The following is a 25741-nucleotide window of genomic DNA, read 5'->3' as shown; positions in this document are numbered from 1 at the left end:
TTAATGCAGGGAGTGGGTGCAGGGAGTGCTTTCATGTTTACTTGTCCGGACGCTGGCTCGGCTCTCCTCTTCCTTCCAGAGCAGGCGCTGCAATGCTGACATCCTCTTCTGGGTTCCAATCACATGACGTGATCGGGATCCAGAGGACGATGTCAGTGTTACAGCGCTGCCCAGTGGTGAAAGAAGGGTGATGGAAGAGTCTCTTCCACCTAGAGGCTTGCATCAGGTCGGGTACCTGCAGATATCTGAGGGTTACCTGAAATGCGGGTCACGTTCGGGTACCGGTTTTTTCTCTTGTGTGGGTGCGAGTTGAGTAACGCTGACACCACGCTCTAGGCCCCGATCACATGTCATATCATGTGATCGGAAGCCAGAAGACACGTCAGAAGTGCAGCTCTGCCCCGGGTGGAGGGAGAGAAGAAGCTGATCCAGCCATCTGGACAGGTAATGATAACAGCTCCCTGCAATCCGCTCTTCATGGCTGCATTAGGCAGCTGAAAAGCGGGTTGTGGGTCCGGAAGCTCGCAGGTTGGGTGCGGGTAACAGATACCCCAGAAAGCGTGTAGCGTGTCGGGCGCAAGTAAAGTAGACGGGTTTGAAAAAGTAGACCTGTGCAGACCTCTACTTCCACCCCCGGGCAGCGCTATAATAATAGGAGACCTTCAGAAGGAGACCTTGGGCAAGTCTCCCTAACACTACGACTGCCTATAGAGTGCGTCCTAGGGGCTGCAGCTCTGGTGCTTTGAGTCCGCCAGGAGAAAAGCTCGATATAAATGTTCTGTGTCTGTCTGTGTTTGTATAATATGCAGGAGAACAGAGGCGCCAAAAGGATAAAAGGAAGCTAAATGAGCTTAAAAACCAAATTCTTGGTAAATAGAGGAGGTAGTGGTGGACTTACCTCCTCCAAGTAGACACACAACGACTGTAGTAAACACAGTCAATATATTTTATTTATGAACTCCAACTACTGTGTTTGTATAATGTTGATACCATCCTTTTAGGTCCCAATCACATGTTATATATCAGGTTCCAGAACAGGATGTCTGCATTGAAGCTGCTTGGGTGGAGTAAGAGAAGAGGAAAACTAATCCAGCAACAAGGATAAGTAATTATGAAACCGCTCCTGACACCCGCTTTGCATTATAGCCTGCTGGGAGAGGCACACTTGGGGGACTAAAACATGGGGGGCCTCCAGAGGTAAAATATAAAGTTACATTAGTTCAAACTAAAAAAAAAAAAAAAAAAACTACGCAAAAACTTGTGTACACACCATACTATTTCCCATCAGATCTACAGGACGAATCGATTATTTCCGACAGGTCCGATCTGATTACTGATCATGTTTCTGATTGATTTTCTATAACAGTGTTCAGAAAAAAATGATCGAATATATCGGATGAATGATCAATTTGACCAGTCTATCTGATGGGAAATATAAAAGTGTGTACCAGGCATTAAAGGATACCCCAAGTGACATGTGACATAATGGGATAGACATGGGTATGTACAGTGCCTAGCACACCTAGCCTAGCTGGCGACCGGACGTGTTCCTTTTTTTCCTTTCTCTGCCTGGAAGAGTTAAATATCAGGTATGTAAGTGGCTGACTCAGACAGGAAGTGACTACAGTGTGACCCTCACCGATAAGAAATTCCTCTTTTTACCCTTTTCTTGCTCTCAGAAGCCATTTTCTGCTAGGAAAGTGTTTTATAGTTGGAATTTCATATCAGTGAGGGTCACACTGTAGTCACTTCCTGTCTGAGTCAGGACTGAGTCAGCCACTTACATACCTGATATTTAACGCTTTCAGGCAGAGAAAGGATATAAAGGAACACAGCATAGTTATTTGTGTGCTTGGCACTGTACTTACACATGTCTATCTCATCATGTCACATGTCACTTCGGGTATCCTTTAATCCTTGGCAAGCAGGCAGGCATATGTGATGTCTAGCCTAGGCTATTTAGTTACGCAGCCTCCTGCCCCTAAACAGTCTGGGAGCCCAGCGGTTGTTTCTGTTCACTTCAGAACACACAACAAACAAACAACATTCCGCAGTGATGCTCCTCGCCAGCAGTAAAGATGTCGCCAACTGTGATAAGTTCAACAATGTAAGTCAAGGAAAGGAAAGATTTTACAATGGGAAAACTTTACCTAAATAATTTATAAAGAAATACTGTAAAAAAAATAAGCAATTTTAAAATATTGTAAAAAATAAGCAATTTTAATCAGTTAAATTCAGTTTAATCAGTTCAATTCAATCAAGTTCCTCTTTAAAGTCAGGCCTTGACACACACATTTTTCAGGGGCAAAAAAATAAGTTTGAAGTCAAATCATTTGTTATGCATTAAGAAAGGGGTGTTTAGAAACGGATTGCAAAAGCAAATAGATTAGGGGACACTTTATTTAGTGCACTGATAAGTCCTTCCTTATAGACATGGAAGTCCCAGAGGCAGGAAGTGGTTAAAAACTTCTCAGTGGGGACACAGACAGCAATAATAATGCAAAACCGGTTGTAACCCCTTTCTACGCTATCCAAATGAAAAACATCACTTTTTTACCTGGTTATCACTTCATCACCCAAAGCGTGACATAACTTGGGTCTGGGTGCTGCCATAGGTGCCAATATAAATATCCCTTACAGAAGGAAATTTGGGCGCTGAAGATGCCCAATAAATAGCTTGCACCCATTATTTGTAGCCATATTTTGCATAGCGGGCAGCCTTGGGGGGATAATTATGGTTAGGAGTCAGAAAGGGTGTTTGTGCAGGAGGGCCGTTAAGGTTAGGTGTCTGGAAGGGGGTTTACACAGGCGGGGCGGTTAAAGCGGATCCGAGATGAAAAACTAACTATAACAAGTAACTTGTCTATATATCTTATCTAAAGTTTAGATGGTTTACACAGCAAATCTAGCTGCAAACAGTTTTAATAGAATATGATTATTTATTTATGTGATACAATGACAGCAGCCATGTTGTTTGTAAACATTACACAGAGGCAGGCTTATCTGTATTTTGAGCTATTAGCCTAATCCCCTCTTCTCCTCCCCTCTGCCTCTGAAATCAATGGCTAGTAACACCTCCCCCTCCTGCCCAGACTGAGCTCCCATGAGCCCTTGCTACTGCCAAGGCTCTCTGAAAACCCGTGGGCGTGGCTTTTTTTAGTTTATAGGGAATTAGAGTATTAAAACAAAAACAAAAAAGTGTTTGGCTTGAGGAATGCCCTATAAACAATAGGAAAGGAACACAATTATGCAATGTGTAAAAGTTCACCTCGGATCCACTTTAAGGTTAGGCACCAGGGGTGGGTTCTGTATTAGAGTAGGGATAGGTTTAGCTGTAGTAACGTATCAGTGACATTTACAAAAAAATTACCACTGGAAAAAAAGGAAAATATCAGTAAATGTGCTGGTACTCTACATTTACCCAAATGTTATGCCGCCTTTATTTTCCGTATGCCACTCCACCTCTTAGGACTCTTACAGCAAATTATCTGAAGCAGGTCTATCCTTTAAGTCACCCTACACATAAACCAATAAGACACTGTCAGAGTTGGGGGCAGATATGTGGACTGATCAGAGGCGTATCTGCAGGGGTACAGACATAGCATGTGCCATGGGCACCTAGTACTGAGGGCGCTGCTCCATAGCATCCTTGGCATTCTCCATATAGATTCTACTTTATATCTGATGGAATTCTGCTGCCTGGTTACATTATTTGGGGGGCAAGCTGCCTCATTTTTATTTGGGGATATGTACGGGCTGACCAATTCAACAGATAGGAGGCCTTTCATTTTTTTAGATAGTGCGCTGGCACAGACTTTAGTGTTAGCTATAGGCGTGGTTTTCCCTAGATACGCCTTGCTAATGATTGGATGTGGAGAACATAAAATAAAAGTACTTTAGAAACTAGTTACAAAGTGCCAACTTCGTAACTTCATCCCTTTTATGATCATAAAGGTTTAGAATAGAAACACAAATTATTGCTTTCAAAATGAATTTTGACAAGAAACTTTGAGTTTGACATCCAAATAACTCATTTAAGCTTTCTTTTGCCTAGTTTGTACATCTTGAGAATAAAAACTTCTTTAGAACACAACAAAAAAAGAAAGACGGTAACCTTTCAACAGCGTTAATCAAAGATCAGTAGGAAAATAGTCATTGAAAGCAGAAGCATTCTCAATCCCATTACAGAGTTTGGAAAGTGCAGATTATATATTGTGCGGAAAGCTATCTCCGTCAAAAAGCCACTTTGCCTTCGTACTTCAGATCTTCAACAAGACGCCCACAATCAATTTTGGAGGTTGACATGACATCGCTAGTTAATTAAGCTTATGCTTCATGAGACAAGTACACTTAGAAAAAAAAAGTAAAATCCATGGCAGTAAAATATATTAACACCTTTCATCAATAACTGTCTTGTGCAACCGACGAACTTTGCATCTGCATAGGGAGAAGGAAAGTCTCCCATTGTCTCTGTCTTTCGATCCAGCCACCCCTGAACAATAATATGATCTGTTTGGTTGAAGGCTTGCTCAATGTCCGCTCACCATCTATATTTGGCCATTCACAAAACAATAAGACTGTCAATGAATTGTTCCGGGTCTAGCTAAAAAAAATCCATATCATCCATCTTGGCAATCGATGTAGTTCCCTTTTATCCAAAAACAAATCTGTGCATACTTAAGGGGCGTGATACGCACGGCGACGTTGAAATCCTGCTTGTCGCCGTTTCTGTCAACCCACTGGTGTCCCGAGAATATGCCGATGATCTTCCTCTCCCATTTTTGCTTATCTCTCCGCCACATCCTGACGTAGACTCCCGAACCGCTAGCACCAGGCTGGGCATCGCACTGCTGGTAGAGTAGGTCGTAGGTTTCGTCCTTAACTTCACAGAACCTGTAGACAAGGTTTTTTGGTCTGTCGTTGTCAAATCCTGAGAAGTGGATGCGTTTACTAGGTAACTGGCGACCTGTAGGGCTTACGCCGATCGACATGAACTGCCTTTTATGTGGCTTTTTGAGCTCTAACAAAGCGTAGTCATAATCCATACCGATGTCATTGGCGTTACCTTTTATCCAACCCTTTGGGACCTGTGTTCTTTTCACCCGAATCCACTGGAACTTCATCTTGTCGCCAGCTCCATGGTGTGTGTGGTTACCACCTTTGCCACCATCCTTTACCTTTGGTTTTAAGAAGCCCACTCTGAGTTTCTGTGCACCTTTGACGTAACTTTTCCCATCGTGGATGCAGTGGGCTGCCGTAAGCACATGTTTCTCTGCCACCAACGTGCCTGTGCAGCCTGTGGATAATTTAACGGAAGTGGAGAAAGGATAATTGAGCAAGAAGTTTTTTCCATAGATACTATATCTAGTGTCATGGCCATAGATCTGTCTCCTTCGTCGAGTTTTGGAAGCACCGTTTTGTGTTGCTCTGCTAAGAACGTAAATCCCGACCTCAGTCAATGTACGGCTCCCATTGGAATAGAGGGTTTCATATGCCATGTTCTCCATTAGGTCCTCAAGCGTAGGATTTGGGAAATGTTTGTGACAATCGGGACCACAGGAACCTGGCACATCTAGCCTCGGTGTTGCGTTAAACTTGGGGATGTCCAAGCTTGTCGTGTATTGAGGCAGAACAACAGGAACCCTATAGGCTGGCCAAGTTGGTTTGGCATTAGTGTCTTCAGTATGGACATGTGACATCAAAAACAACAGGACACACAGGGTGGACAATATGCTTGCCATCTTCATTTGGTTCAATCTGTAAGTAAAAAAAATGAAATTAAAACACATACAAATGCTAAAAGATGTTTTGTATTACTTAACAATATTTCTGTTAAGTTAAATATGCATTCTTTTTTAAAGGTACTTATTTAATTGAAAAATACAATTGTCTCATTAACAGTAAAGCCAGTATGGTACCCAGGGCTGTGGAGTCGGAGTCGTGGAGTCGGAGTCGTGGAGTCGGGCAATTTTGGGTGCCTGGAGTCGGAGTCGGGAAAAAATGCACCGACTCCGACTCCTAATGAATTTGTAACTGTAATTAAAATAGAAAATATGATAAAATGTTCTATTTTTCAGATAATAGTCATTAAAAATAATGTATATATACAGTAATAGCTGTGCTTAGTCCACAAAAATTAAATAAACCAATCAAAATTAGTTACTTGTGCGGCTTCAATAAAGCAGTCCCCGTATTTTTAAGGTCAGATATACATATCTGATTGTGACTGTATATATGATGTGTACACAGGAATCTCTTATATATACTAAATAACATCTATGCTGTAAGAATAAAGCCTGATGTGTAGCTGTGTCACTAATAGAGATGGTCAACGAGATGGAAATAATTCTGCATTGATGCTGATTTATGCAAATGTATGCACTCCCTTTGCTGATGAAATCAAATAATTTGATATGTTGTTAAAATTTGGTTTGGTGACTACAAATTAAAGGGTAACTGAGACGGATGAAAAGTAAAGTTTTATACATACCTGGGGCTTCCTCCAGCCCCCTTCAGGCTAATCAGTCCCTCGCTGTCCTCCACCACCCGGATCTTCTGCTATGAGTCCTGGTAATTCAGCCAGTCAGCGCTGTCCGGCCGCATGCCGCTCCCACAGCCAGGAACATTCTGCACCTGCGCAATAGTGCTGCACAGGTGTAGTATGCTCCTGGCGGCGGAGTGTGTGCATGCGAACTACGCCCAACTGGCTCAAGTACCTGGACTCATAGCAGAAGATCCAGGTGGTGGAGGAGGACAATGAGGGACTGATTATCCTGAAGGCGGCTGGAGGAAGCCCCAGGTATATATAAAACTTTAATTTCTTCTGTCTCAGGTTTACTTTGTTACACAGTAGTACTATACTCTACATATGCACTCCCCACAGAGCTGCAGGGAATCCACTGAGAATGCTGTGCACATTGAATACAGAGGTGTTGTCTGTTTACAATCTCCTCATTCCCCTGCAGAGTACCTGCACATCATTCTTAGATGTACCCACACTTACATTGCCTAGGGCCTGATAGATGTTCTTTGTTCCGGTTTGTACCTTTTACAAGTACTCTTACCAAGGACTAGTTTTAGTCTAAAGGGAATAAATATAGTAGTCTACATATCCTTCTCACTTCAGTTGTCTTGTAAAATTCCTAAGCGTTGGCAGTTAAGAGACAAATTTCATGTTACATACTTTTAATCAACAAAATTGTAATATGCAAATTAGAGGAGTCGGAGTTGAGGAGTCGGAGTCGGTGGAATCCTAAACTGAGGAGTCGGAGTCGGTGGATTTTTGGACCGACTCCACAGCCCTGATGGTACCAACACCTTAAACATGCTAACCCCCTGCAGACTACGTAAAGAGAAGCCGTAACCAAGAATTGAACTTCATCCCATTCAGTAGCTGATACCACCTTTCCCATGAGAAATCTATTCTTTTTCTCAAATGGACCATCAGGGGGCTCTGTATTGCTGATTTTGTGGTGAAACCCCTCCCACAAATTATGTCAGCGCCTCACAGCTGTGAGGTCCTAACATCACACTGTGGGAGCCTTGTTGCATTGTGGGAAATAACAGCTGTTTCCAACTGCCAAATAAGCAAGCAGCATCTCCTTCTAGTGACACCACATGCCAGCAGTAGAAATGTCACCATGTGATAAAATGTCAGAATGTAAATCAGGGAGAGGAAAGATTTTACAATGAGCAAACAGTGACTAAATAATTTATACATAATTATTGTAAAAATTAAGCCCTTTTTTATTACATTATTTTCACTGGAGTTCCTGCAGTGCTGATCCTGCACTCTCTCATCTTGCCCCACCCAGCTACATTATCATGCCACCTTGCTGGAAAAAAAATTCTGGGGAGAACACTGTCGCTGTACACTTGATTGGCAGTTGGATGGAGCAACTGCCATTCACTAAGTGCTTTTAAAAATAAAGAAAACCCTGAGAAACCCCCCCGTGAAGAAGGACTAGCCCAAAATTTGTCGGTAATGTCAGATTTCTACTACTTACTGTAAGTGACAGCAACATAGGAGAAAAGTAATTTATGGCTTATTTAACTCCGGAAGAAACGTACTTCTTATTTGTATGTGTTTACATGTATTTTAAATTTTAAGATTTTTGCGACAGAGGTCCTTTAAGCAAGCTGATGTAATGGTTTCTGTCAATTCTTGCAAGGGTTTCTGAACCGCAGGGGTTGCATCTTTCTCAACAAAAGTGGTATACTGTTCCAAGATGTTTTTTTTGTTTTTATACATTGGTTGGTTTTTGTACATTTCATGCATCTTCGAAACAAGCTACTCAAATGCAGTAGTTGATTATGATTGGCTCATTTCGAAAGCTGCATTGAATCTGCATCCCAATTTGAATCACCTTGGAACAATTGGTTATCTGATTTGTTATCATTAATGTTGAGCACTGCTGTTTCACCGCTAACTCATATCAGATTCACAAAAATGTCTGGAAAATATTAAAAGCCTGTTCCTTCAGATGATGTGGTAACAACAAAACATATCTAACAGCAAACGTAAATACAGTACTACAGTTCAAAATGAGTCCAGCAGAGGGCGGTGTGCCATGGCGTACCTCCTGTCACTGCTTCTCCGGCCCACCACACTGTGACTGAATTGTCTTAAACTGATGCTGCAATACTGATTGTATTTACCTGACTTGACTTTGTTTATTTTTTTCCTTGACAGTGGCCCTGAAGCATGCTTAACGTAATACCAAATCTAGCAATCAGCTTCAGACTTAAAGTAAACCTTTGAGGGAAAAATAATGCTTAAAGAACTACTCCAGCATAAAAATTAAGTAGTTAAAATCTGACAGAACCGACTGGTTTAGGACTAGTCCATCGCCTCATAGGGGATTCTCAATGTTTTCTTTGTTTTCAGAAGCATTTCCTAAATGACAATTTAACTGCCAAAGTAGTAGATACCTGCCAGCCTCCCTACTCACTGGCACACAATGTTGTCAGTTAGACTGTTCAGAAATCCTGATCGGATTGGCTGTAAATAATCTGAGTTGATGGGCACAATCGATTACGAACGATTATAAAAATAGTCGTCCAATTGGATTTTTGTCAAACCAAAATTTGGATTTTTTTGTTGGTTGTGATAGATAGGAAGCAAAGATTGGTTTGTTGATGGTGTAGTGAACGATTTTACTTTTGATCAGAATTATCTGATCGTTCGAACCATTTTTTTTGCTAGAAATTGGACCATTAGTGTCCACCTTTAGCAACTGCTGTTGAGGTAATGCTGTTGAAAACAAAGAAAACCCTGAGAATCCCCCATGAGGAGATGGACCAGTTCTGTCAGATTTTAACTGAGTCAGAGGTTAGATGATTTTTGTAGCGACTCCACAGCCCTGCTTATGGACATCTTTAGTGACATGACAACATAATTCTGCACAGCGCTGTGTAAGATTTACAAATATAAAACAAGAAACATTTCCACAACAGTCGAGAATGGAACAGATCAGCTGGAACTGGCCCATAGGAAAGAATGTCAGCCTTCACCTCTGTTTCCTGTCAACCTTCAGAGCAGCAGACTTAGTGAGAGCCAAGCCTCCTCATTCCTGGCTCACACTTCCATCCTGGCCCGTTTACTGACTGAACTGTTCAACCTCTCGTTTCCTCTTTCTCCCAGTCTGCAAACATGCAATTCTCCATTCTGTACTGAAGAGAACCTCCCTCGACCCCTCCCTGCTCTTCATCAAGCAAACCATTTTTCTTCTTCCATATGTCTCCAAACCACTCGAGCATCTTGCTTACAAAAGAATAATAGCATTTCTCAAGTGCAGCTCGCTACTTAACCCTCTTTAACCTGCCTTTCAACCTACACACAATCTACTGAAAGGGCTCTCACAATGGTGGCCGCCGGTGACCTTCCCAGACCCAACTCATAAAGTCACCATCCTGTCTCTGCTTTTGACTCTGTTGACCACCCTCTTCTACATCTGACCCTTCACTGTATGGGCACTTGTAAAAAAAGAGAGAAAACCGAGAGCCCAATATAGTGTAGTATGTATTAGTAGGGGATGAGAAGTAATATGAAATGCAAGTAATATACTCACAAACCAGGGTTGCCTCCAAAGCAACCACTGTTCAGGCAGGTGGGGAGAACAAGCCTGTCCCCACTCAGAAATAAAACGTCGCTTTCTGTGGATAGAGGGAAATTGTAGGGTAGATCACCCTTCCACCAAGGGTGGACTTCTGAATGTGCAAAGGTGTACAGAGGCGCCGGAAGGACAAAAGTAGCCAAAAAGTTTAAAACTGTTTTGGCTGCGGCGGTGGACCAGCCAACCACAAACAGACAAAGGCTGTCGATTATCAAAACATATATAGTTTATTCAATTACTCCCAGTAAATAGTCGCAACGCGTCCCACGGGCAACAACCCGCCTCCCCAGGCAACAAAGGACAGGAGCAATACACAGCGTTTCGTCTAGATGATGCTTGGCACCTCTGGGCACTTGTGGCTCTCCCCTTGTCTTATCTGACAGCTCCTTTCAGATGTCCCTCTTCAGCGACTCTCCCTCTCCCTCCCGGAAGGAGAGGGAGCAAAGAAGGTTTTACATGACATGGAGCAAGAATAAGCCGCAGGCCACCCTCAGCTCGGCAGCCGTGGCCTAATAGGTGGATGCCTGGCTGAAGGCAGGTCATGACAACGCAGGAGGGGATGGACACAGAGCTTTGGAAACTCTTCACCCAGCTGAGGATTTGGACGTGTAATGATTTACGGGCTAGCGGGTAAGTTACTAGCCCTAGCACCTGCAAATTTAGTAAATTACCCTTTCGGTTGTACAGGTAATACAGTTATTGACATGGAAGAATTTGGATCTATCAAAATTATAAAAAAACATCACCTTTCTTGACAAATCTGCATATGTCACAATTGCCAAACACAGGCATACCCTTTCCAGCTTTCATTTTATTTTTCCTTCTGTCCCAACCAAATTCACTTTAGTAGGTAAACAGCCTCATCCACAACTACCATAAAAGACTTCAAGCCGTCATTGATGTTACATAGGATAATACACGGTGTTAACCCTTTAGAAGCCAAATAAAGACAAACTTTATTTGGCTGCAGGGCCAATTTTTTTCTGCTGCTGGAGAAGTGTGCCTTCCCCAGCCTAGCAGGCTAGCAGAGTATGCAGAGTTGGCGACAGGAAGCGTTTATAGTTACCTCTCTGAACGGCTGGATCGGCTTCTTCTTCCTGCACCGTGGCAGCAATGTAATCCTGACATGTCTTCTGGGTTTCAATCACATGATATGACGGGATCCAGAAGACCATGTCAGTGTTACAGCACCACCTGGTGGTGGAAGCGGGGTGATGGAAGAATCTTGTCCACCTCTGCCATCACCCCTCTTCCACCACCTGGTGGGGCTGTAATGCTGACATGGTCTCCTGAATGTGATCAGAACCCAGAAGACCCGCCAGAAGTTCAGAGCTGCCGGTAGAGGAAGAAAAGAAGCCGTCCAGAACAGGTAAGTATAACTGCTCCCTGTCGCCCGCTTGTTTAGCTGCACTAGGCAGCCAAATGAGGTATGCCAACACGGGTTAAGAATGTACCAGCAGCTTTCAAACAAAAAATTTGGTTTGAAGCTGCTGATGGGTTAAATGCTACGGTTTACATTGTGAATGGTACTATTTCCTGAACATTATTGGTGATACCCAGGTTGGGGTGGGGTGGTTCAGAAAAGTTATGCTCTTTATTAAAATTTCAATTTTTGGAGAAGCGATCCTTAGTTCAAAGGCTAAGTAGGGGCAGTACTTCCCCACAAGCGATCATGCTGATTGCGAACTGGGCAACCTTAGAGTAGGGATGGTCGAAAATTCCAATTTCCGATTCCGCGGTAAATCCGCATTCCGCCATTGCCAAATACTGATTCCGCTTTCCGCAACCAATTTCCGCATTCCAATGCGGAATTTCCGCCGGAAATCGCGGAAATTCCGCCCAACTTTAACATCGATTTTCTCAAAAACTATAAGGTCTTTTTGAAAACTTTTTTTTGCATCTTGTTCAGGACATTCTATTTAATAAACCCTGAAAATGTGGTGTTTCTAGGACTTACGGGGGCTTTGCTATTAACCGCTAAAGTCGGCGGATTTTTACTGTAATGTAAATGCGGAAAATAGGCAGATGCAGAATTTCTGCATTTTACATAACAGTAAAAATCCGCCGAGTTTAGCGGCTAAAAGCAAAGCCCCCGTAAGTCCTAGAAACGCCAAATTTTCAGGGTTTCTTAAACAGAATGTCCTGAACAAGATGCAAAAAAAGTTTTCAAAAAGACCTTATAGTTTTTGAGAAAATCGATGTTAAAGTCGCTCGGAATCTCCGCGATTTCCTGCGGAAATTTCCGTGATTTCCGGCGGAAATCCGCCCAACACACTTGCATTACCGATTTCCGCATTCCGATGCGGAAATGCAATTTCCGATCGGAATTTCGGAAATTGCATTTCCGCGGAATCCGAATGAGCATCCCTACCTTAGAGTGTGAGTACCGTATATTCCGGCGTATGGGATGACTGGGCGTATAAGACGACCCCCCAACTTTTCCAGTTAAAATATAGAGATTGGGATATACTCGCCGTCAGAGCCGGGACAAGGTCCTTCAGCACCCAAGGCTGAGACACCAAAGTGCGCCCCTCCATCCCTCCCCCACCCCAGCCGTCACACACTGATTGCTGCTAGACTAAGAGGCGCCCCAGGGCCCCCAACCTCCCCAACACCTTAATCTCTAGTTATCTGGCTTGCAGTGACTGCCATGTATCCCCTTTTCCTATTTCTTTCTGCTTCAAACACAATTGGGAATGACAACTGAATGAATTGTACGCCCCCTCCTACACTGTGCCCTGAGGCTGGAGCCTCTCCAGCCTCTGCCTCGGCCCTGCTCGCCGTATAAAACAACATCTCTTCCAATGCACACCAAATATAAATTTTAAAAACATCATATACGGATGCTTTGTATGAACACACTGGTGCTGTACTGTATGTGGTACCCAGTATAGAACAGTATATAGCGATTGACTGGTTGGATTGGTCAACTCTACATCTCCCTAAGCGGATTGGTCAGGTCTCCTTGTCTCCCTGTTTATCAGAGCGGTATGGAAGAATAGAGCGCGCTGTGCCCATAAAACACGCCTCTTTCACCCGTCTGGCCCGCCCTTGTATCCTATTTACCTCCTTCTCTGCCTCTCAGATCTCGCACATGTGCGCCTGCGCCGCTTCACTACAGTCCTCAGCAGCGAGATCTGAGAGGCGGTAACAGGATAGGGCGTAACACCCGGCATCAATGACATCAGGCGTATAAGACGACCCCTTACTTTTCAGAAGATTTTCAAGGGTTAAAAAGTAGTCTTATACGCCAGAATGTACAGTATTTATTTGGCCTGTGTCTTGTACTTTGTGGTACATTATAATACTACACCACGATCTCCGTATCCCTGTGTTTTCTTGTTGTCTCTATATAACTGAGCACATGGTTATTCCGCCAAGTTGTTATCAGTAAGTACTCAGCCTAACTGTGCTGACTTCTTGGCCTTAGCACAGCCAGAAAGTTCCCTAGATACTCTTCTGGAGATGCTATTTAAATCCATGACCTGAAGATGACCAGCTGGAGACCACGACTCTCGATGTTCCTTTGTCTCGCAGCTCCCATCATCTATAAGGACCACTGTGTGCAACTCAATGCAAGTTTTTCCACAAAGACTTCAGTTACGCAGTATTTCCCAGATGAAGATGTGACGACCCGCTCCAGGCCAGCATCAGCTCACATAAGTAATTTGCAGAGATGACGCTGCTGGAAAATGCATTGTGCAGGACAATCCCATCTCTCACGGCTTCCCTGACCCGACCCTAGTACGATGGAGCTGGAACAGTCTTATCCTGTATCCCCCCCCCCCCTCATTCCTGTGTGACTCATCTGTGAGCAATGAGTGGAAATTCCCACATCAAAAATATGTACATTAGAAGATACTTTTTCCAAGCAATAATTATCCAGCACAGAAGAACTGTTCTTCGTCAAAAACTTCAAAACTGCTGAAGTGTTAAATTCAAACCGCTGTAGAGAATACAGAAGTCAGCATAAAGTCTTTTCTGGGTTGTAGAAGACAAAAACAACTAGAATGCAAGTTTTATTTGGTTGAACAAATGGAAGATAGTCACTTTCAAACGGGATTACACGCAAAACCTTTCTGTACTAAACAGGCACGAATTTAGCTCACGGAAGCCTATAGGCACAGATGTCCTGGCACCCTAGACTTCGCTTTCCTTAAACCTACAAACCTCACCAAACTGCACCGCAAGTGTGCTGGCTGTCCCAGCTGTCAATTCTCCCTAACCTGTCATAAGCAGCTACAGGCTGCCCTTAGCATTAGGTAACCAGAAGTACCCTCAATATTAAGTAGTTAGAAGTGCTTCCAAGGTAGCAAGAGGAACCTCAGAAAACCTGTAACGAAAAAAAACCTCCCCAGGGGGGTATTCACCTGGGGTGGGGGAAGCCTCTGGATCCTATTGAGGCTTCCCCCGTCCTCCTCGGTCCCACGGCGGCAGCGTTAAAGCTCCCTGAACAGCGGGGATGTAAATATTTACCTTCCCGGCTCCAGCGCAGGCGCAGCATTGGCTCTCTGCTCAGAGATAGGCAGAAACAGCCGATCGCTGTCGGGCCGCTCTACTGCGCAGAACACTTATACTGCGCAGGAGCAAGTCTCCTTCGCCTGCGCAGTAGAGCAGACCCGACAGAGATCGGCTATTTTCGCCTATCTCCGTGCAGAGAGCCGCAACAGCGCCCCCACTGGAGCCAGGAAAGGTAAATAAATCAGCGCTTATCAGCCTTGTCGAGGGAGGATTCCGGGACACTTCGGGGGAGCCAGCGCTGGGATGCCTGCAGCTACAGGGGAGGGGGAAGCCTCAATGGGACCCTGAAGCGTCCCCCTCCCGAGGTGAGAACCCCCCAGGGGAACTTTTTTTTTGTTACAGGTTCTCTTTAAGTAGCTTGACGTGCCCCTGACTGAAGGGAGATCTAGTCAGTGGAATGCTGAAAGCAGGGTGAGTTACCTCTCATTTACACTCTCATCAGGACTCTGCATAGGGAAGGAGGGAGGGAGGCATTTTGGGGGGTGAGCCGCCTTTCCATCATCATACAACTGTAGGCACATGCCTACAGTGCCTTATGGTAAATCCAGCACAGGCGCTAAACCCTTTTACCAGCGCTGAGGTTCCCTGCAGTCGAAAGGGTCCCTACTGTATCCTCACCAGTCAGCAAGCTAACATTTCATACTCCTGAACCTGAGATTCATGCTGAGCTCTGTCAGGTTTTACCTTTAAAGGGAACACACACGCATGCACATAAATCAGTTTATCTCAAGGGAGCGACAAACTGCACTACTTACACCATTATATAAATGGGCTGCACTGGTACAGGAGCAGGAGAGCTACAGCCTGCAGTCAGACCATAATGGCTGCTGAATCATACCCTCAAGCATGGGAAGCTATGCTCAGTATGTTGAGAGTATGTTGAGAGCACAGAATTTAAAGTGGAAAGCAGGTACTGAGGGAAATGGTCAATTGAGATGTAAACAATCATTAACTCTCTTTACTCAAACACTCACAACAAGCTGGAACTCTAGTAATGCTAAAAACAACCACAATTCAACTTGTAGTCAGTTTCACTAATGGAGGATATTTGTTTCCAAAATTGATTGCATGCATTAACATTCTGTACTACACCTTTTCCCCAGCGCTGAGGTTCCCTCTAGTCTAAAGGGTCCCTACTCTACCCACACCAGTCAGCAAACAAGCAAACATTTCATGCTCTTTAAAGCTTTAGCCTCCACACCCCCAGACCCCTTCCCCCAACCCCCATTGTGGGCTCACATACGCATGCACTCTAGAAATTTTGCACCACCCCTCTCACCTGGCCCCCCCCCTTACATGCTCCCCCCTCCAAAATTGCAGCCAGCCAGCGCGGAAGCGAGCGGGAATCACTCACTAACCGAGAGTCAGATAGCTCTGCGTGCCGCTGCTGGTCTGGTCTTCTGCACTGCACTGTCCAATCACGCTCTCCCAGGAAGTACTGTGAGAGCGTGATTGGACAGTGTCATGTAAGAAGACCAGACCAGCGGCGGCACGCAGAGCTATCGCTCTCTATGCGGCAAGCCGTTCCCTGCTGCTGCTGGCTGGCTGCAATTCTGGAGGGGGGAGCATGGAAGGGGGGGCCCTATGTGAGGGAGGAGGGGAGGCTCGGGGCCCACCGAGGGAAAAAACTGTACTATGGTGGCCCAGTCCAAGCTTGCTTGTACCTGAGATTCACGCTGAGGCTCATCAGTTTCTACTTCATGACATGCATGCGCATTCTCCAGGGAGTGAACCTCAACGCTGGTGAAAGGGTTAAGTACAGAACATTTTTACATGCAATCCAGTTTGGAAGCGAATATCTTCTATTAGTGCAAATGATTACAACTTGCAATCTAGTTGTTTTTATCAATACTGCAGTTGTGAGTGCAGATGGTTAATGATTGTTTATATGTAAAGTGACCACTCCCCTCTGCACCTCCTTTCTGGGCCCTCAACGGGATGAGCATTGCTTTCCCTGCTTGAGTTGGAGTTGCAGGAGAGGCTTCTGGGAATCTACCTTATGTCATGACTAGGTATAGTCAATGAGATGCCAATTATTCTGACTTGATGCAGTTATGCAAATTTCCCCAGCAAATGTATGCACCAATCCAATGCCACCTTAGCTTAATTTGATTGGTCCATTTGCAAGCTGCATAAATTTAAAAAAATTGCATAATGGAATTATTTTTATCTCACATGACTTCTGCTGAGTAGAGCTGGTCAATGAGTTCTAATAATCCTGGCATATTTAATGGAACTGTCCCACCTCACATCAGCAGGAAGTACTTTCCATTGGTCCAAATCAAGCTGCAGATAATTTGCATTCAATCTATATTCAAGCTGGTATTGTTGGCATCTTATTTCCCATCTCTACTCATAACAGCATTCCTAAGTCCCACACATTTTCCAGCAGAGGTTTTTCTGGGAAGGCTGGAAAGTAATACTTATTCTGGCATCTCACTGAGCAGCTGAACTCCTCGATAGCAAATTCACCGCGGCATTGGCAATCTCACCAGAAATTCTGTAAAATCATCACAAAAATGTCACTATTTGTTTGGTTAGGCAAACTTTGAGACTTCTAGGTTGCAGTGCTTTCCCTGTACGATTCCTTAGCTGGCTACAAATGAGCATTCTGATTACATCCAGAGTCCAGAGCAGTGGTCCTCAAACTAAGGCGCGCGGGCCGAACTGAGGCTTTTTTACCGCCCCCCCCCCCCCCCCCCCCACAAAATGTATTACTTATAGATGCGGTTAGCTAATCTTTAAATATTGGTGGTCCACAAATAGAATAGCAGTGCTGGCACCACCCATCCACATGGAAGCCAGAAAGCAGTAATTCGCTGGCTTCCAATCAAATTCCACATCAGGTGACACTGCTGTCCAACTGGACTTCAGGTTGTCACCTGGGTCTGCTTCACTGTCTGGCCCGCAAAGACATTTTATGTATACTCCGGCCCTCCCAGCAGTCTGAAGTATGTTGACCCGGCCCTCGACCCAAAACATTTGGTGACCTCTGGTCCAGAGTCTACAGCATCGATTCGGCTATTGTCAGTGGCCCACATTGGGGACATGTTGCTATCTGGATAAGATTCTCCTGCTGGACCAGAAATTCTCATATAAACATACAGAGGTTGAAAGCGGGGCACAGGGGTTGATAGGTTTGGTTTAAAATCTGTAATACAAAAAAAAACCTCTGGTGGATACTTAGCTTGGGAGGGGGAAGCCTCTAGTTCCTAACAAGGTTTCCCCTGTCCTCTGGTGTCCCTCCAATCCAGAGCTGCAGCCACCCGAACTGTGGCTAGGCAAATATTTACCTACCACGATCCTGTGCAGGTGGACTAACGACTCTCCATTTGGGTTAAGGCAGCAATAGCCGAACCCGATCAGATCCACTCTACTGCACAGGCGCGAGTCCTTTGTGCCTGCGTAGTAGAGCAGATACGATGGGGTTCGGCTATTTACGCCTTACCCGAACAAAAAGCCACTACTGTGCCTGCGCTCTATCCCGGAGAGGTATATATATCAGAGCTTGTTGGGGTGGGGGGTGGGGTCTTTGGAGGGTTGGGGGGAGACAGCGCTGGACTCCCTGCAGCTACAGGGAACGGGGAAGCCTCATTGGGACCCAGAGACTTCCCCCTTCCGAGATATGTATCCCCCAGAGTTATTTTTTTTACGTACAGAGTCTCTATTAAGGGTGGATTAGGGTTAGGTATCAGGTGGGGGGTTCAGTTTAAGAAGTTACAGGAGGGTTTAGCGTTAGGCATTAGGGAGTCACTGATCACTTGCCATTATTGACCTGTGAATGGTTGGTTTTAGATGGGTGTTTCCAATGCAAGTAATTCCTGGCATTTAATGATGCTTTAGACTGACCAACCTTTATTCCCAATCAGCAAATTATACATTTAAATGATCAGAGAGCAGAAATGATCGGGGTGAAGTAAATTCTTCAGGAAACCAATCGGGAATGATTGATAAATGATTATTTTCTTGATCCTATTGGGATTGGACGTGTTGTTATATTCATTCATGCTGCACGTCACACTATGTAGATTTGCGAATCTTGGGCGGAGTCGGAGGCGCGCTGACGTCATACCAGGAAGCAGGAAAGACAGGGACGTGTAGCTCGATAGTGTCCGCGGCTGGAGCCGATACACATGAACTGTAAGCCTGCGAGCAAGGATTTTACTAAAGTGAGTGCTGTGACAACGCGTACCTCTACTTCTTGGCTGGCCAGAGATGTGGTTGTTATATGCAGTGACTCAAGAAGCGCTTTTGGTGAGTGCACCCACAAAGGGGGAGAGCAAGCTATATTCCCTATAAGGCGGTGGCACTACCCCCTGGAGTGCGGCACGGGGTGTCTATAGTGATTTGTCTTAGGCAATACTGGGCACTATGTGCAATCTTTGATTTCTATTACAGGGTGTTAAAGGCGCAGTGATTTGTGAAAGTTATGTAGATTTACGACTAACCAATCCTAATACAGCAAAGTATTGCCTGATGCCAGATTCGTGTTGCTTGAGCAACCAGCCGAAAAAGCACAAACCTCCCCATCTCTGTGCACCAGAACATACTTGCTAAGCTTCCAGGTGCTGTCTTCTCTATGTATGGCTCCCAGCATGTCACCTGACCCGTATTAGGTCAGGTGACCTGTCAGGAGCCGTGAATGGACAGAGGCTCGGTTTTCTACACTACAATGTTTTCTACACTACAATTGGGGGGGACTTCTTCTTTTTTGTTTGTCCCCTGAGCGTGATGTGCTTACGACTTACCTGCTATTGGCCACCAACTATTCTTGTCACTATCAATTATTTTTTAGATTTAACAGCCATATTTGGATGTCATGATTCTTCTAACTATATAACTACTGTATATTTGCGGGGCTCTTGTCTCCCTGTTCCGGTCTGGTCTGTCGCGTGGTCCGGCCTCGCCCGCCCCCTCCGGTGGCGCCGCTTGGTGCGGTTGGGGCTTGGTGGACTCCGTGGTGGGGGGACGAGAGGTGTCATATTGGCCCAGCTGTTCTCTCGCCCGGAGTCCGTCCGCCCTACCCGCCCCGTGTGCGGCGTTCGGGCGGGTGGGCGTGGCTTTGGCGGACGCGCCGGCGGGTTGCTATGGCGACCTGCCGTCACGTCTGCCCGCCCCGCCCTCCTGCCCGGCATTGGCCGCCTGTGGGGGCGGGCGTGGCCGGCCCATTGGTGACGTTGACCCGGCGGGGAGTTAAGATCCCCTCATGGGGGACGATGCGGAGTGACGTACACCTCCAGTGGAAGCCGGAAGTCCGGCGAAACCAGTCGAGGACGCATGTGCTGCGTCCCGACCTCCATCATCCTCCCACACGTGGACCTGGCCTCCCCCGTATGCGGGCCCTGGATTCCTATGATCATCAGTACCACATTTGAGCCCTGAAAGCATCTAGTGCCGACTGGACATGGACACTTTCTGGAGCATGTAAGCTTACTGCTGAAACAGCAATTACACTGCTATGTGTTTGTCGGCAGGCTGCTATCCTGTGTACAGTAAGCGAATGCCTGTCATCCCAAGAGCCAATATGTTGCTTATGGATATCTGCTTACACGGAGTCTCTGCTTACTAACTTTGCTACTGCATGGCAACTGTACTCATGTGCTTTGTGTGTCTTTTGCCGCTGCTCAATCAGGCCATCTTGCACAGATCTCAAAACTTTCAAAGCATGATCTTCAGATTCGCTATGTTGATGTTGCTTACGTGCTTGGATGCTTTCATTTCCTTGTGACGGGCTGGAGGATTGCTGGACCTTCACCTGTATGAAGTGTCTTTATCTGGACATCCCTATGGAGTCACTATAATCCTGTTGCCCATATATTTGCATATGCTGAACTTTAGCTTCCAGCCAATGTTTTTGATTATACGGCTGGGTTAACTGTCCATAGGGGCCAGACTGGCTCCTCTTGTGTTATTGTTAGGGAAGGTGTAGGTGTGGGACCTGCTGTAGGGGTGGGGGTCCGGGTGTCCCCGGGGGGGGGATTGTGGAGGGTGCGGGGTGGGCACATTTTTAATTGTGTATTTTTATGCTATTTCGTGGATTAATAAAATATTTCTCATTTTGATACTGCAATTATCTTTTGTGATTTGTGTCCAATCGGGTCATACCCACTGTCTTCTTATCTCATTGTTTTCTACATTATTTTTAATGACTATTATCTGAGAAATAGAACATTTTATCATATTTTCTATTTTAATTACAGTTACAAATCATTAGGAGTCGGAGTCGGAGCATTTTTTCCCGACTCCGACTCCAGGCACCCAAAATTGCCCAACTCCACGACTCCGACTCCACAGCCCTGCTTTGCTGTATACAAAAAAACCTGTAACAGGCTGGCTTCTGGGCACAGGCCCTCTAGGCAGATGCCTAGAGCACCCTCTAGCATCCATGGTGCAATACTACACCTTATGTATGAAATTAAATTATCTTTTGGACACCCAGCACCATATGGGGTCATTGCCAGCATTTTCACAGCTTTTTCAGAGAGAATGGGACTTTTACTATTTATCCTAAACAAGTGTGTTCCCTGGTGGACAATTTTTTTTAAAGTCCCTATAAGTGAAGGCAAATACCAACCGATTCTTTGGTTCTGTGCCTGAACAATGTCAGCCAATTACAGCGTCTCCCAGAAGTCTGCTGTGAGGTAACAAACACGGCAGTTTTGTACGCCTGTGAATTCCAGCAGCAGACATGGTGTGCCCATTCACAAATGAACCTAACGCTTATTAGATCCAGTTAAGTGTATCTTAATGAGTTCTGTAAGAGAAGTCAGTAAAGGAAGAACCTGCTGACAGGAATGAGTCGTCTAGTCAGCAGAACGTGACCGTGGCAAATCTTTTCTCCGCCGGCACAATTGCCTGGTCCTCCCTGCACGGTACAATGGTGTGTAGCAGGTCACCCTTACTTCACTGACTCAACAGATGGACGGCACTATGACTCAGAGACCACAATACTGGGAACCCCCGTACAGCCTGTAAATGGAACGGTGTGAAAAGACACTTGTGTGGATTAACAACTTTTCTAAAGGGGCCTATACACCTAACGATTTTCCCACCGATATACAGCAGATTCGATCACTGTGATCGAATCTGCTGTGAAATCGTTGTGCAAACGCTGACAGAATGATCGATTTCCATCTGAAATCAATCGTTTCCGTCGATTCCCGACGATCCATCCGTGCGGAAGATTTTGCTCGATCGCCGGCGGGTCGGGAGTGAGTCGATAGCGGCGTTCGAATGCCCGACGACCGACACTAGCTGCACCACATTACCTGTTCCGCCAGCGCGTGTCCCCGCTCTCTTCGCTGTCTTCTTCTCCGCGCTGGGCTACGAGTCCGGCTGGCTTCACTGAACTTCCTGTCCCGGCAGGAAGTTTAAGCAGTAGAGCGCCCTCTACTGTTCCCCGGACAGGAAGTTCAGTGAAGCCAGCTGGACTCGGAGCCCAGCGCGGAGAAGAAGACAGCGGAGACCGGGGGACTCGTGGCGGCGGAGCAGGTAATGTATAGCTGGAGGGGGGAGGGGAGCGGAAGCGGCAGCTTCACAGATGGTGAATCGATTTCATGCTGAAATCGATTCACAATCTGTTTGCAGTAAAGGCAGCCATACGATCCCTCTCTGATCAGATTCGATCAGAGAGGGATCTATCTGTTGGTCGATCTGATGGCAAATCAACCAGTGTATGGCACCCTTAAAGCAATGCTGCTTAAAGGGAACCTAAACTGAGAAGGATATGGATTTTTCCTTTTAAAATAATACCAGTTGCCTGACTCTCCCGCTGATCCTGTGTCTCTAATACTTTTAGCCACAGCCCCTCAACAAGCATGCAGATCAGGTGCTCTGACTGAAGCCAGACTGAATTAGCTGGATGCTTGTTTCAGGTGTGAGAGCCAGATACTACTGCAGCAAAGAGATCAGCTGGAGAGTCAGGCAACTGGTATTGTTTAAAAGGAAACATCCATATCCCTCTCAGTTTAGGTTCCCTTTAAGGTGAGCCTGAAGTCATTTTTAAATAAAAACAAAACAAAAACAGATACTTACCTAAGGAGAGGGAAGGCTCTTGGTCCTATAGAGCTTTCCCGTTCCTGTCCTGGTTCCCCTTAATCCAGTGCTGTAACTCCCGTTAGCAGTCTACGATGATGGGTCAAAGACTGCTCTTTTCTACCGCGAGAGGCTTCGGAAATTTTTCGGGAGTGTTCTTGAAGACAGACGGCTCTGCACCGCGCATGTGCTCTCTCGCACATGTGCAGTAGGGAGCAGCCAGTTTTTGAGACCACTCAGGCTCACGAAAAATTTCCTCAGCATCCCAAGGCGGGAGATTTGAACGGGAGAGACAGCACTGGAATGAGGGCACCGGGAGAGGAGAGGGAAGGCTCTATAGGACCCAGAGCCTTCCCCTTCCTTAGGTAAGTATCTGTTTTTTTATTGAAAATCACTTCAGTTTTGCTTTAAAGGGTACCTGTAGTGTTCCCCCTCCTCCCCCAAAAATGTAAATACTTAACTCAGTAGGGGGAAGCCTCTGGATAGCCCACAGCTTCCCCCGATCTTCGTATGCCCCTCCCTCACTGCCTGGCACCCACTAAAGCATATTTGACATTAAAGTCAATTATTGACCATGGCCGCACTGTGCAGGCGCAAAATATGTCCCATGCCGGCACAGAAGCACGGAGCCACTTGTGCATGGCTTCTTCTCCATGCACGAGCAGCTCTGAGCTACTGCACAGGCCATACAGGAGCTTGCTCTGCGCAATCGCGCTTGTACAAGGAAGGGAGCAGAGCCACGAAGAGGAAGATGGTCCCGGCCAGTAACACAGGGGTCATGGAGGATCAAGGAAGCCTCCAGCCAAATCTGGTCCACAGAGCCATCACAGTTGGCTCCCAAGTGATTTACCCACTTTGCATTATGTTTAGCCTACTCTAGACCACCAGAGAAGCTATACTGGAAGTGAAGCCCTAGATCACCAGGGAAGCCATTTGGGGGAGGGAGGGGGGGAAGCACTAGACACCAGGGAACTTTATAGAGGAGGGAGGGGGTCACTAGAGACCAGGGAACTTTAAAAAAAGAGGATGAGGGGGAAGCACTAGACACCAGGGAACTGTAAAGGGGATGGAGGGGGAACACTAGATACCAAGGAACTGTATAGGGCAGGGAGAGAGATTATTTTACACACCATACACAGAACAATACACTCCAACATGACCTGACCTCAATACACAATCATAATATAATTATATTACACACTATACACAGAACAACACCCTCCAGCATGACCCAATCACAATACACAATCATAATACAATTCTATTACATGCTATACACAGAACACTACACTCCAATATGACCTGACCTCAATACACAATCATAATACAATTCTATTACACACCATACACAGAACAATACACTCCAGCATGATCTGACTACAGTACACAATCATAAATAAAATGTTATAAAGTTTAATAAATAGAACAGCACATTACAACATGACCGAACACAATACCCAATCATAATAGAATTCAATTAAATGCAATACCTAAAAAACAACATTACAACGTGACCCATCCATTGGTCGTGGTCACAATAAATTTCTATTACTTGCTGTATGCAGAACACTAGATTAACTTGACCACAATACACAATCGTAATCATATTCTACTCCACTCTATACAACACTACACAGTAACACAATGAAACTAATAAACTCTGTAACCATGAATGAATGCCAATTATAGCTTCCATCAACAACAATGCAATGCAACACTCAAAAGAATAAAAAAACACAGCCCCATTGACATATTAGCAGAAGAATTTGGTCATAATATTTTGCCGGCAGTCTCATCAGAAATTGTATGAGCAGCCAAAGAACTGAACAATAGTTTTATAGGGAACAAAGGCTTCTGGGAAAGACAGGTTGGATCATTACTGAGAAGGTGGAATGCTGCGCCTGTGGCAAGGCTATGGTTTGGAACACACACTCTGAGGTAACGCATTCCTGTCTGTTCCAGTGAATCATCGGCCTACTCTCAGCTGACAGTCTGCTAGCTAAAGACAATGCTAAAAACAAACAATAGGCAATAAAAAAACAACAACACCAATGAACTACATGCTATAAAAAGACAAATAGATCCCAGCTGATTATGGTCACTAAATGCCGTATTCGTCTTAAACAGAAACAACGATTTGTTTCCCCAAAATAGCATTACAAATAAATTCTATTCCACTTAGTTTAAACTATGCTGGTGGCATTACTTATATTAAAGTGAGATTATACTTCCAAAACTAACATTTTAGTAACTACTATGCAGGAGAACAGAGGCGCCAAAAGGATAAAAGGAAGCTAAATGAGCTTAAAAACCAAATTCTTGATAAATAGAGGAGGTAGTGGTGGACTTACCTCCTCCAAGTAGACACACAACGACAGTAGTAAAGACAGTCAATATATTTTATTTATGAACTCCAAATATTCAACGCGTTTCGCAGGTTTGATCCCGCTTCATCAGGCAATAACAATGGAGCAATAGAATATGTGGTCAGTAGAAGAGCCAGGCAGCTCTGTGACAGAAAGAATTTGCGATAATTCAGGTTGGAGTGAGCTTGAGATGTCTCCCAGTGCATCACTGCTGAATTTATGCAAATTAACCATTCTACCCTTAGAAGCTAAACACACCTCCAGAACCGCTGGAATGCAATGATGTGTCAGCTTGTTAATTTGTACAGAGCCATAATAATCCAACATGCATACAGACTGTTTCGGATTGTTTGATCCTCATCAGTGCATGGCATGGATTAATTTGGCTCTATGAAGTAGGGCTTGTAACACCGAGAGGTACAGACTAACCAGCAAGCTCATGGTGAACCAGAACTCACTGGATGTGTGAGGGGCTACAATGGTCCTAAAAGCCCCCTTACTAAATTAATCCATGCCATGCACTGATGAGGATCAAACAATCTGAAACAGTCTGTATGCATGTTGGATTATTATGGCTCTGTACAAATTAACAAGCTGACACATCATTGCATTCCAGCGGATCTGGAGGTGTGTTTAGCTTCTAAGGGCAACAATGGTTGATTTGCATATATTCAGCAGTGATGCACTGGGAGAAATCTCAAGCTC

General features: G+C 45.1%; 1 protein-coding gene across 1 annotated transcript in view; it reads right to left on the bottom strand.

Moving 5' to 3' along the window:
* Positions 1-2199: 2199 nt before the first annotated feature.
* The window catches only part of PRSS23 (serine protease 23), a 53691-nt gene continuing 30149 nt past the window's right edge, over positions 2200-25741 (bottom strand). The window contains exon 2 of the mRNA XM_068266775.1: positions 2200-5757. Within this exon, the coding sequence (XP_068122876.1) occupies positions 4620-5747 (1128 nt within the window). The 5' untranslated portion in view covers positions 5748-5757 and the 3' untranslated portion in view covers positions 2200-4619. The remainder of the gene's footprint in view (positions 5758-25741) is intronic.

Source organism: Hyperolius riggenbachi, chromosome 2, assembly GCF_040937935.1.
Source record: "Hyperolius riggenbachi isolate aHypRig1 chromosome 2, aHypRig1.pri, whole genome shotgun sequence".
Classification (NCBI taxonomy): domain Eukaryota; kingdom Metazoa; phylum Chordata; class Amphibia; order Anura; family Hyperoliidae; genus Hyperolius; species Hyperolius riggenbachi.
This window is presented reverse-complemented; position numbering and strand designations above follow the sequence as displayed.